The sequence below is a fragment of the Balaenoptera borealis genome (assembly GCF_965194805.1).
Source record: "Balaenoptera borealis genome assembly, chromosome: 3".
In the NCBI taxonomy this organism is placed as follows: domain Eukaryota; kingdom Metazoa; phylum Chordata; class Mammalia; order Artiodactyla; family Balaenopteridae; genus Balaenoptera; species Balaenoptera borealis.
The window spans coordinates 101,303,049-101,316,251 of NC_138866.1; the positions used below are offsets into that span (position 1 = coordinate 101,303,049).

At 37.7% G+C, this 13,203-nt stretch overlaps 1 protein-coding gene across 4 annotated transcripts in view; it reads right to left on the reverse strand.

The window, feature by feature from the left end:
* Positions 1-13,203, reverse strand: part of MYO5A (myosin VA) — a 201,216-nt gene that overhangs the window by 106,222 nt on the left and 81,791 nt on the right. For all 4 annotated transcript variants that reach the window (XM_082387993.1, XM_082387992.1, XM_082387991.1 and 1 more), the window contains exons 5-6: positions 5,423-5,579; positions 495-638 (exon numbers count right to left, since the gene is read on the reverse strand). In XM_082387993.1, the coding sequence (XP_082244119.1) occupies positions 495-638; positions 5,423-5,579 (301 nt within the window). The remainder of the gene's footprint in view (positions 1-494; positions 639-5,422; positions 5,580-13,203) is intronic.

A 13,203-nucleotide genomic window follows, 5' to 3' on the forward strand; every position in this document is an offset into this window, starting at 1 on the left:
CTTTAGTGTGTTCTTTGACAGCAGTTCACAACTGAGTTGTGAAGATCTTTTAACCCTCATTATTCTATCTAAACAGTGTCACATTCTGAGAGAAGAAGGAAGGAAAAAGGACAAGGATAATTTTTTTTTTCTTGAACTGAGTTCAAACTGTAACTCATTGAAGCATAGAGCAATGTCTTCCCTATCAACTGGGAAATGTGACAGACAAGACTAAACTAATAGCGCCTCTTCTTAACTAAGCTTTTCCTACAAGCATTTGGAGGAAACAGTCAAAACCATTAAACCTAAATCACTGCCCAGTCCCAAAGACTATTAGTCTAATGGGTATCCTCTGACAGGCACTGTTTTACACGTTTCAGTCCAAGTGTGGCTTGTAGTAATATTGTAGTAATATTGTCATAACATGCTCAAGAACATCTGGGAATAAAATGCACACCAACAAACATGAGCTCTGGAATTATATGGCAATCTATATGTATACCTGCCCGGCTTACCTGGAACACCACTCTGGATTTCTCTAAAAGGTAAGTTCTCATATTGGCACCAATGATTCGATATCTCTTATCAAAACCAATCTCAATGTACTTCCCAAAACGGCTGCTATTATCATTCCTGGTTGTCTTAGCATTTCCGATTGACTAAGAAACAAGGGGAAAACAATAAGGTTTCAGAAGTGCAATTCATGCCCCGACATTTACAGATTTGTTCAGGGAGAGAAAGAACACAGCCCTTTAAAACGGATTCTTTTAAAAACAGAACCAGTTTTGCCCCTGCGGGCACAACTGTATGCTTTGCTCACTGCACAGCCACACAGGTGTACACTAATAGTCCGTATTGGCCTTGTTATTCTCGCACAAATTATTTTCAGAAACAGCAGACTCGAGCCCAGTGCCTGGGAGGTCTTCATCCACCATTTGTGGTATGGAACATACTCATTCACATCAACAAAGGACAAGAACGGGTGGGACCAGGGTCTGCCTAGGCACATGCCCTCTTAGTTAAATAACAGGGTTTAGTTGCTTGAAAAACTTAGTCGGTTTTATGTAAATAAGCTGGTTAAGACAAATGAATATTTTCCTGGAAATACTGCTCTGGTGTTCAGGGTCTCTTTAGCCAGTAGGCCCAGCTGGACTGCTTACTAGTGGAGTGTTAGTAATTACCCACTTAATTCAAAGCCATTTTCAGAAACCAGAGACAGTAAAATTTGGCTTTGGATTTTGATAGTTGTATCTAACTTCCAAGACACCTGCTACAGAATGCAGAGAATGTAACTTTCTGCCAAATTTTTCATATAATCTTAAAAATTTAAATGGAATATGCACTGCTTTCTGATTTAGGTAACATGCATCTATAAATTTTTCTTTCAAAGCAAAGCAAAAAACATGCTGTAGTTAGAAAAGCAAGTGTTAACATAGTGCATAAATTAAATGCTTAATAAGATAATTTCATACAATTAATATCTTTCACTGTGCAAAGCCTGTGACTATTAGGATTAGTATATTGAAACCACAGCAGAGAGAAAGATATGAAAATTATCTGGAGCATTAAGAAAGCAATACAAAAAAAAAAAGCAATACAAACACAAGTGATGAAAACAGTAGTAACATAGCCATAAAAGTCAACACATTAGATTCTCTGATCAATCAAAGAAAAGGTATTTTCACTCTCTGAAATATAAGACATGTATTACCCTATTCTGTTTTGGCAATGAGAACGCTGCTAACTTTCAGATTAACATTACAGATGGAAAGAATAGTTGGAAGCTATCTTCCCAGCAAAACTTGATATTACAAAAAGCACAACAAAAAGTCTCCATATATTCCCATTATTTTTATTTTGTTCAGAAAATAAACGTGAAATTTTCTTTCAGCACAACATATTCTGTCAAAGAGCAGATGAAGGGTTACATGTAGTAGCAGTGGCAGCAGCAGTAATAATTACTGAGTGTTTACCAGGCACTGTCCTAAGCACTTTCCCCCAGCAACTAAGCAAGTTAGGGGATGGTGGTCCACAGCTTCTCCTCCCTCCCAGACTCTTATCCCAACCCCCATATGTCATCCCCCCGCCCCAATCTACTTACAGTGGGGATCAGAGTGGCCAACCTGCCAAGATAATACTACACTCTGTGAGAAGAAGCAGTGAGTAGGCCAGAGTTGAAACAGACCCTTTTGTCTTTGAGTACAAGATATATAAACATATAGCAAAGAATGGTAGAAGGAGTAAATGAAATAGAAGTCTGAAGATCTGGGTATCACACCAGGCCCTATCACTAACTTGCCATCATTTAATCCTCTGAGGAGTATTAGTGTCCCCAGGTGTAAAGTGACTGGAATAGATGAGCTCTAGGGTCCCTTTCAAAAATAAAACTCTATGATTCTAAGCCTTTAACCCAATATGGAAAGAAGGTTCTGTATATAAACGATGTTTATTCATTTATTCATTTATTTTGTTCATTCCCCCTAATTGCTCCCTCTGCCTTATAAGTACTATATAACTATAGTACTATAGTACTATATATATAACTATATAACAGCCTCCCTAATGCTATTTTCATTTCAATCAGCAAGAAATTGTTAAAGGAAAGAAGTTTTGTGGTCTTGATTTTACTATTGATTTCAGAGAAATGTTGAGTGAATTATTCTTCTTTACTAAATGGAGATGAAAATCTTCAACTACAGTTATTGAAGAGGAAATAGAACTATTAAGACCTAGTGTGGGGCATTCCCTGGTGGTGCAGAGGTTAAGAATCCGCCTGCCAATGCAGGGGACATGGGTTGGATCCTTGGACCGGGAAGATCCCACATGCCGTGGAGCAACTAAGCCCGTGCACCACAACTACTGAGCCTGCGCTCTACAGGCCGCGAGCCACAACTACTGAAGCCCGCATGCCTAGAGCCCGTGCTCTGCAACGAGAGAAGCCACCGCAATGAGAAGCCCATGCACTGCAACGAAGAGTAGCCCCCGCTCACCGCAACTAGAGAAAGCCCGCGCACAGCAACAAAGACCCAATGCAGCCAAAAATAAATTAAAAAAAAAAAAAAAAAAAAAGACCCAGTGTGCCCCCAACATCTTCCCTGTCCCCATCTTAGGATGAAAATTTCTAGGAAAAAAGGATGAAAAAGAAAATTTCATAAAATTGAGTAAAAGAGAATCATTTATTTCACTGTACATTATTCGTATTTTGCAAAAGGAGCCTATGCCGGGGATGAGGAGCTTGCTTTCTAAAGGATAATGTGCAAATCCCATAAGCCACTGGGCTGTGATGTTCAAGGTGTGGGATGCTCGTGATTACTGGAGACCCAGACACTCCTTTCTTGACATCACAGTAAAGGGCTCTGATATAGAGACATAATCTTGAGGCAGGTTTAAAAGCTACAAATTTTCTAGGCCACATATTCAATATTTTACCTATATTTTCTTCCTGTAACTGGAAACCCTTTGTCACCATCCTTCAGCCCTATATTCCATTTTAATCTTTCAAGTTGGGATGCCCTCATTTGTAGCTGTTGAAAATTAGTTCTCTCTTTAACAAATTTTCTTAATCCAAATTTCTGCAGAGAAACTAAACAATAATATAGCGTGAAGTAGCTAAGTATAACTACTGTCTTAAAAAATTTTTTTTTCATAAATTAATTTTTTAAAAAAGTATAACTGCTGTCTTTATCTTTTTTTGTTCATCCTAGAAAACAGGGTAAATTCCTTATAACTGCATATTAAAAAGTAGTATCTGTAGTCATTCCAAATTTTTAATATCACTCCTACTAACACAACTCAAATCTGTGTTGTAGAAAAAACAGTATAGCTAGTTTTTGAAAGAGACTATAGCAAGGTCATAAAATAGTTCATTCAACTTGCCGTATTCCAGAGTTATGTTATTATATGGTCTAGGCCTAGGAGAAATGGGATTTCCTGATGCCTTCATAATCAAGACTCTGGGATCTTCTAACATTAGGGACTAAGAATGGCCTAAACCACTGCCAAATACCAAGAATTTGTTGTTATGATCAAAAACAGTCAAAATAATGGTAGGAAGCAAAGCCCTGTTGTTTTCTGAACCGAAATCAGAAACTGGCTATACAGATTATATTCTCGCAATATTAACACAAGTGGGATCCACCACTATACCTGTAGCTTAAATTCTTTCAAAATCTTAATATTTGCTTAAAATCTTTACTACTCTCTTTTGGCATAAGCATCTGTTTTCTCCTGTCCGTGCTATTTCAGAAAACATTTCCAGTTCTCTTTCCAAAGCTCACCCAGCCCAGGAGGCTCTTAACTTCCCCAGCATCTCTTATTTTCTTAATCCCAAGAACAGAAGTCACGCTGCACTAGAGGGCAGCCCTGTGGGCAAGGGGTCACAGCATACTATCCTGAAGTGTCACACACAGCACTGCACACCAGGCACAATTACCTCTGGACTGATCAGTGCGAAAACCACTTGCACCACAGGTGCACCAAGCCAGTTCTAAACGCCATCTGTGTTTGGGTGACATGTAAGGCTTGACAAAGGAAAAAAACAGGAATAAAGAATGCTGACTTGGATTTTTATTAAGAAAGGTTTGTTTCTGCATGTCCAAAGTAATTTCTCTCCATTTATTGAAACTTATTTTCTCCATTTAATGGGAATACTTACAAAAATGTAACTTTCCTAAAATCATATTAATACACAAATAATTCTCTAATTACAAATCCTAAAACACTCAAATTCTCACACAAAAAGGTCTGTTTTCTTTGGCATGAGCATGTCTACTTTGTATACGTAGTCCACTTTTGAAAGGATATCCTTTCAAAGATCTTCCTTTTCCAAGAGTTTATATTATTGAATTTCTTTTTCTAAACTAAAGCTGTGTGATATGCTTGACAGAAACGAGCAGAAAAATGTTTTCAAGATTATGATTTAAGTTTATAGTTCATATCTGGAAAAATGTAAAAACTTATAGCTACACAGGTTGGACTAAGTACAGAAAACGAAATGCGGGCAAAGGAATAATGAAACTCATTCATGCTTGAGCATAGTGAATCCTGTATTTTACAAAGAGCTTAAATAAGCTCAGGATTGTGGGAAAAGGAGTAATTTATACTTCCAGCATAAGGAGCAATAGATACAAGTCAATTAACTGGGAGAAAAGAAACTTTAGGAAATGAAGTGCCATTGCCAGCTACTTGGAGGCAACGATCCAATGGTAGGTTAAAAATGCAGGTTTATGGAATAAAGTAGATTCCTCTATAGCTAGACTTTACTCAAAATGTCTATCTTACTGAATTTTTACTTTTCCTAGATCTCTCACTAACATCCGGAAAAGTATTTTCCTACTATTACCGGTTGAGAGATCCTAGACTTTCTGACGTGTGCTGTATCAATCAATTTTTTGAGCCTGTTTCTTAATGAGAGAATATAGTAAGAAGGCCATGGCTGCCTTACCTCCATGATGGGGTTGGATGCCAACACCTTTTCCTCAACATTGGCTTCACTGGCGGAACCACTTACAGTTGCAAAGTATCGCATGGCATACTTAGCTGAAACTGTTTTTCCTGCCCCAGACTCTCCACTTACAATGATGGACTGATTTCGTTCATCTCTGTAAAACAAAGAAGAGTGACTGACAGTGCTGCCCACTTTTGAATGTGATTAACATTATTTTCTCTGTAGTCTCATCAATGAGCCATGGTGAGTTCCTGCTGGTTCACACATGCAAAAATGTGGGAAGGAACCTAAGAATGACATTTCCTAATAAAAACAACCACTTATAAACTAACAATGAACAGAGAGGGAGAAGAGATATCAGGCATTAAATTAGAGAGCATCACATCTAAGGATGAATCTGTAATAGTCTCTGAATTTTTTGTGTGTACCTATCTCAAACACACTTTATTCCTAGAGAATTATTTTGGTCTATTATAGTACTGTTGTCAACCACCTTTAGAAGAGACAGGAGTTACAGCAAACAAATTTAGAAGAAAATACTACTTAATTGAAAAAAAAATTATCTACTGGCTAACTGTCCGCAGTGTCTCCCACAAACTCCAGCTCTTACTAAAGTACCCTCATTACCAGAGAAGAAATGGTTCATTTGTTGGCTGATTCATTCAAATAGGTTAGAACTCAAAGACTACCAACTGGACTTCCCTGGTGGCACAGTGGTTAAGAATCCGCCTGCCAATGCAGGGGACACGGGTTCAAGCCCTGGTCCGGGAAGATCCCACATGCCGCGGAGCAACAAAGCCCGTGCACCACAACTACTGAGCCTGCACTCTAGAGCCTGTGAACCACAACTACTGAGCTCACAGGCCACAACTACTGAAGCCCGCGTGCCTAGAGCCCGTGCTCTGCAACAAGAGAAGCCACCGCAGTGAGAAGCCCGCGCATCGAAGAGTAGCCCCCGCTCGCTGCAACCAGAGAAAGCCTGCGTGCAGCAACGAAGACCCAACACAGCTAAATAAATAAATTAATTAATTAATTAAAAAAACAAAGACTATCTACTATTACATCTTTAATTCATTCATACAATGACTCAAAACTCTAGGTGAGGAACTTGCTCATAAGACTATCATTTCTTTGAGGATGAGGACCTATGTCACCATATCGTTAATATCCAGCAACTAGTCCAGAGTCTGACACATCACGTGCTCAGTAAATGTGTATTGATTATATGTAAATAAAACTTTAATAACCAACCTAGCCTAGGAATAAATCTGCTTTGGCTACGATTTCGACTGGGAAAGAAGCAGGAAACTTCCACTTCCTAAGATGAAACCAGCAGTCAGCTTCAATCCATCAAATTAACTGAACAAGTACATAAAGGTAGTATCATTTTTGCCCTTAATTTATGGAGAGACAAGAGGAGTTCAAAGGGTTTTAGGCCACAAGATTACGAGGTTATTTCACTATAGAAGACGATCTTTTCATCTTTTAAAAGAAATTTATTTATCCAACAAACATTTAGCAAACACCTACTATGTACCAAACATTGTGCTAAATACTAGGGATACAAGTTTAAAAAGCCATGATCTGCATCCTCAAGTGGTTGAGGGTCTGAGAGGAAAGACAAACTAATAATTAAAGATTATAATACATGGGACAGGGTATTGAGAGGAGGAAGAGGTGATCAGGGAAGGCACCCTGGAGATGATACCTCAGCAAAGTCTAGAAAGATGAGTAAGAGAAAGCAAGCAAGGGAAAAGGAAGTTAGGAAGGAAACATTCCAGGGAAAGGAGATAACATAAATGAAGGCTCAGATGCATGAGAAATTAGGAAACATCAGATAATTTAATTTGGCTAGAACATGAAGTAATGACAGATAAGGTTGCAGAGGTTAACGAGAAATGGATCATAAAGATCTTACATGAGATGTTAAGGAATCTGAAGTTTACCTAAAGGTCATGGAGTGCTACAGCAGGGTTTTAAACAGAAAATAAACAATCTAATTAGTAAAAACGCTCTGGCAGCAATGTGGATATGGGTGGCAGGGGTCCAGATGAAAAGGTATGAAAGTCTGAACAAAGACTGTGGTGGCCATGACTGAGAGAGGCAGATGGGTTTAAGAGACACCAAAGTGATAGAATCAAAAGTATCTGCAATAAGTTCCCAAAGTAGAAAGATTTTTCTACGGTAAAGGTTGTTTTTTCATTGAGAAAGGGTGGTCACTGTATTATTTTACAAACTTTGAAAAATACAATGGGAGTACCCATCTCAGGCCTGATTAAGTACATTCACATCACACTACCAGCACCTGTAAGCAGCCTGTTCAGATGCTCTGACTCCTATACTGCTGGGAAAATCAGGAGGACCTAGGTGACACAAGGAATGTTTAATACTTATAGTAAAAGCTTGCATGTAACCCTCATTTTTATAAAACATCCTTGAACCTCATACTATCTCATTCCCTTTTTATTTGAACTTCTAGACTCAACTGGATATTCCCACTGCCTCTGTTCATACATGCCTGATTTCAAGATAAATCACTCAAAAACAACAAAAAAACCCAAACAGTTTTCATTGTGGGGCCAATGTCCCTTTTTTTTCGTCATTTAGAATATTTTAATGTTGTCAGAATTGATGTCTTTGATAACATTAATCAAGGACAGTATCAGCAGTCTTTGGATTCCCTTCCAAAATATAACTAGAAAAATGATCTCTTCCTAATTCCTGCATGATCAGTTCTGTCACTACACCCTGTGTGATAGCTACCTTGACAAAATTCTCCCAGCATTCCTTCCAATAATAAACAAGGTGAAGAGGCTTCCACTAGTCTGACGAAAAGGAATTATTAGTAGGAACTGCTATCCTAAACTGTATTGCCTTTGAAATACTATTTCAAGTCTTTATGACAAAATGTTACGTCAAAGAAAACAAAGCATTCACTACGTAGTAGCCCTTTCCTATACCATGGGGAAGAAGAGAACTGTTAAAGGAGGTAAGGCTGAGGGTTATTCAAATGAATCACACAGATTTGTACAAATACACACATATACACATTGATGTCAAGCACATACCAGATACATTTTCTCTTCCAGGATTTACGATCCTGGATCCACATGACCAACAATTTTTAAGGGACTTTATTATTTATTACATTTCCCTGACTTTGGCAGAGGCTCCCCTTCTTCTCGAAGCCTAGTAGAACATTCCAATATATAAATAAGTACGACTTTTCCATTACATAAATTTCTCTGAATCGGGCTCTGGTCTTCGATCTGTCATTTACCAATTTCATGACTTTGAGCAATTGCATGCCCTCTCTGGGTTACAGTTTCCCTCATTTTTAAGATTAAATAGCACCTAAAGTCTTTCTCAATTCTAAAGTACTATAACTTAAAAGTTAAACTAACTCCGGAGTTGATTTTTCAGGTATTGGATGGGCCATAGCCTGCAGTCTAAGCCAGGTAAACTCAAGTACAATTGGAACAGGACAGGCTTACAGATGCTCAGATGGGCTTGAAGGGCTATACTTGAAATGGGCAGACATTTCTTCTCCGTAGGACCCCTGAATCTGAGATGGCCAAAATCAATAAAGGGCTACAAAGAGAAAAAATGTAAATTCCATCCCCCTGCTTTTAAATTAAGAACAGGAAACAGAAATCTTTATAAAGTAAGTACAGTAGTCTTTAAAACGTTTTTCAGTTATATGTGGCCACAGGAAGACATGCCAAAAAGAGACAAGAGCAGAGAAAGGTAGAAGTGGGGCGCCAACTAGAGACACAGAAGGGAGAAGGGTAATACATAATAAAGACATGCAAAGGGAAAAACAAGAAAAGTATAATAGAGATGTGGAGAAAATAGACAAAAACACCAGGGTTAAAAAATTTTATGGTTTTAAGGTGAATATCAGAGTCTGCCCTACTCTACTTATTTGAGCTGTAAGCTTTAGATTGTTACATCTATGTAAATAATAATTTATTATTCTTCGAAATTTTGATTAGCTGGTTAGCCACTATTCACAATCCTTCAGGTTTCTCGTCCTTATAAGAACCTTCTTTTACTTTTGGGATGTAGATATCACTTCAAGGACCTGATAAAACCAAGTTAAGGAACAGAGATTCACCACTCTTCATCAAGGACAGATCAATCTGGAGCATCCTAAGGATGCAGGAACTGAAAATTTATGATTTCTGGCTTGGCCAGTCCTCTTAAGAGCCCCTGCAATGATCCTAAATAGCCTGGGTACTGGGTGCCCTGGAGTAGAGGTGAACTCCTGTGGCCTGTTTCAGTCAATGTTGCTTCCAGAGGCTATAATGTGAACGAAAAGCCACTACCTAAAAATACTCCTTCATTCATTCATGCAACAAACATGTAATGACTAGCCACAATGTGCCAAACACTTTATGAAGATAAAAGACTCTAGGGTCATAGCCTATTGAGAGAGACTGAAAAGTACAGTTTAAATACAGTGGAGTAATTACAAGACAAGAGGTCTATCCAGGATATTATGAAAGCATGGAGAAGGGGTATAGAACTAGTGGAAGATGTGAGGAAGAGCTGCCAGGAAATGCTTTCTAGAGAAGGTGATGCCTGAATTGACTCTTATACGATAATTAGGAGAAAACTAGGTTGTATGGGAAAAAGGCAATAGGAATTAAACTATGGAGAGGTACCTGAAACCCCAGGAAATAAATTATTTCAAGGATAGACTATCCACTCTGGGTTGATGAAAGAGAGAAATGTTACACTTGAGTCTATTTTCCTTCTATCTATATATCTATTTGGTTTGTCCAGCCGTTCCTTAGATTATATCTAGTAAGATTCATTTTGTATCAGGTATATTATTTTATACATTTTCCTTCTGAACTTTACCCTTTAAAAATGTAATCTAGGTTATGGTGCTCATATTTTCCAAGACCATCATCTTGTCCTCTGCAAACTTAATGAGCATACTTTCCATTCACATCCAGGTCGTTAATGAGGAAACTAAGTAATGCCAGCCTCAGACCTGACTCAGGCAGGACCCATTTTACTATATCCACACATCTCAATGTTGACTCTCTCATAACCATCCACTGGGTGTTGCCATGTACCTTGGTTAAGTGTACAAGCACCTAGGTCTAATTTTTAGCTTATAAGTGAACATGTTCTCATGAAACAAAATCTAGAGTTTTATTTTCTTGCAGGCACTCAATCTAATTGCTTCTCCCTTATTCGATCCCTTGCTAAAAAGGAAAATTATTAAGTTAGTGTAATATAATGCTTTCTTCCAACATTGTGTATTTACTGTGATGTGGCTTTCACTTGAGACTCTAATCCTTATTTCTCTTGTTAGAGAGGTGCTAAGTTTTTCTACATTTTTATCACTTGTCAAACCTCAAGCTGCTCAGCTCTGTTTCTCCAAGATTTCTGCTTTTGATCAATCCCAAGAAGAAAAGATTTACACTCTAAAGTGGATACTAGACAATGCGTTCACAAGACAATATGTAGTATTAGTTTTTAAGTATAAATATTTACCATAAGACTGTGCTGGCACACTGATGAAAGCTGTGCTAGAGAGGCACAGAGATTATTCAGGAAATGAAAATAAGCGTTTCCTGGAGATACACCAAATTCCTGCTGAGAAGTCTGTCACATGAGTATCAGATCTTCTCATGTCAATCTGACTTTTCTGTTCCATCAGTATAGAGCCTATGAAATTAATATAAAGATTCCATAACAGAAATAGCCAATTTTTTTCCAGTTATACATATTCTTTTTTTAATATTCTTTTCCATTATGGTTTATCATAGGGTATTGAATATAGTGCCCTGTGCTATACAGCAGGACCCTGTTGTTTATCTATCCTATGTATAAAAGCTTACAGCTGCTAACCTCAACCTCCCACTCACTCCCTCCTCCAACCCCCTCCCCCTTGGCAACCACCAGTCTGTTCTCTATGTCTATGATTCTGTTTCTGTTTCATAGATAAGTTCATTTGTGTCATATTTTAGATTCCACATATAAGTAATATCATATGGTATTTGTCTTTCTTTCAGAAATAGCCAATTTTATTTGTTTGTAACTTTTATAGACTCATATACTTACAGTACTTTATTCCTACTACAAACTTATTGGGTAGATAGTTCTCAGTAAGTCCCAAATTCATATAGTAAAGAATTCTGAAGAGGAATCATTTATCAGGAACTGAGGTGGTCTCAAAGTAAAACTTGAGTGGGATCATGAAGAATAAATAGAAACCAGGCAGATAACGGAGCATGGAGAAGGATATTCTAGGCTGAATAAAAGGTACAGAAATAAAAGTATGCAATGTTAGTTAATCTGAGGGAATAGATTAATATTGTGATAATATTGTGTTAGAATAGGGTCATATAGTTGGAAGTAAGAAAATTAAACAACAAAGAAGAAAGGCTCTGTAGCCTCAGAGCTTGATTCATATCTCAGCTCCCAGATACTATTTATTAGTATGATAGTCTGAAAGTTACTTTCCTCAGTCTCCTCATTTGTAAAGCAGGGGTGATGATGTCTGCTCCCAGAGGTGTAATGAAGATTAGAGGTAACATGCTTGATATCATGCTTGGCACATAGTATACCTCTAAACATGGTAGCTGCTAACTAATAGAAGTTAATTCACCTTTACATATCATACATAAAATTCCTTATCAGGCAGTGTGTCTATTTGCCTAAGTAGGAATACTTGGCACCTCATGGTAGGTGAGTCACAATTGGTAACAGGAGAGATTTTATGATCTATAACAGCCAGCATCCACTTGGCCAATGAACCTTAGAAGAGTGAAGCATTCAGAGTCTGCCTAAACAAATGCAAGAAGGGGCCACCCTAAGGAAAGGCCTAGCAACAGAGTCAGGAAGAATAAAACCCGATGAGAGGCTAAAATGAACAGAAAGAGAATGCAGACATGAGACTCCATGATGATGAAGACTGTGATGACAGTAACAGCTTATATTTAAACAGTGTTTTTCAAAGTGCTTTTTATGTTTATCATCTAATGTAATTTTCACCTCTGAAGTAAGCATGATAAATATTATCTTTTCTTCACTGGGGGAAACAATAACACAGAAAGGTCAGATGGCTTATCCAAGGTTAGAGTAGAGTTGGGTTGTTAAACTCCACATCTCTTAGTTTCCAGAGGAAAAGTCTATACTATGCTCCTTCTGCTTTGCTACAAGCTCCTTACCATAGTCTGCCCTCCACTAGAAAGAGTAAAAGACTTATGCATTCATGCCCATGAAACTGAAAGGTAACAAGTGTGTACAACAGAATGCCTTAAATGTAAAGCTAGACCATCCAGTACAAGTGTTCTATTTTATAGGTGATAAAACTGAGGCCCTGGGAGACCAGAAGATTTAAGCTTATATAGTTATTTATTGATGCAGCTGTGACTAATACAGATATCTTTTCCATTACACTAAGGTTATGAATAAAACTCTCTAATTTATTTCAAGAAAACTCATAAATGAAACTTAATCGATAAAATTTATTTGCTCTACCATTAACAAGGGAGGAAAAAAATACCAAATCAAAGCAATCAATATTACTTGGTTTTAAGGAAACAAAAAGAAAAAAAAAAAAGACCCTGATGTTTTAAGGAAAATAATATTGTGATTTAGTTATCAGAGAGCAATGAGTTTCAGCATGAGAAAAGACTGGCAAGAATGTGAGGCAAAAATGGTGACACAAAAATATAAGAAGACAAACAGATACAGCAGCCCACTGAGTTTTTCTCCCCTGTAAGCCAATGGGACTGTTAAAATTAAGAGGCTAG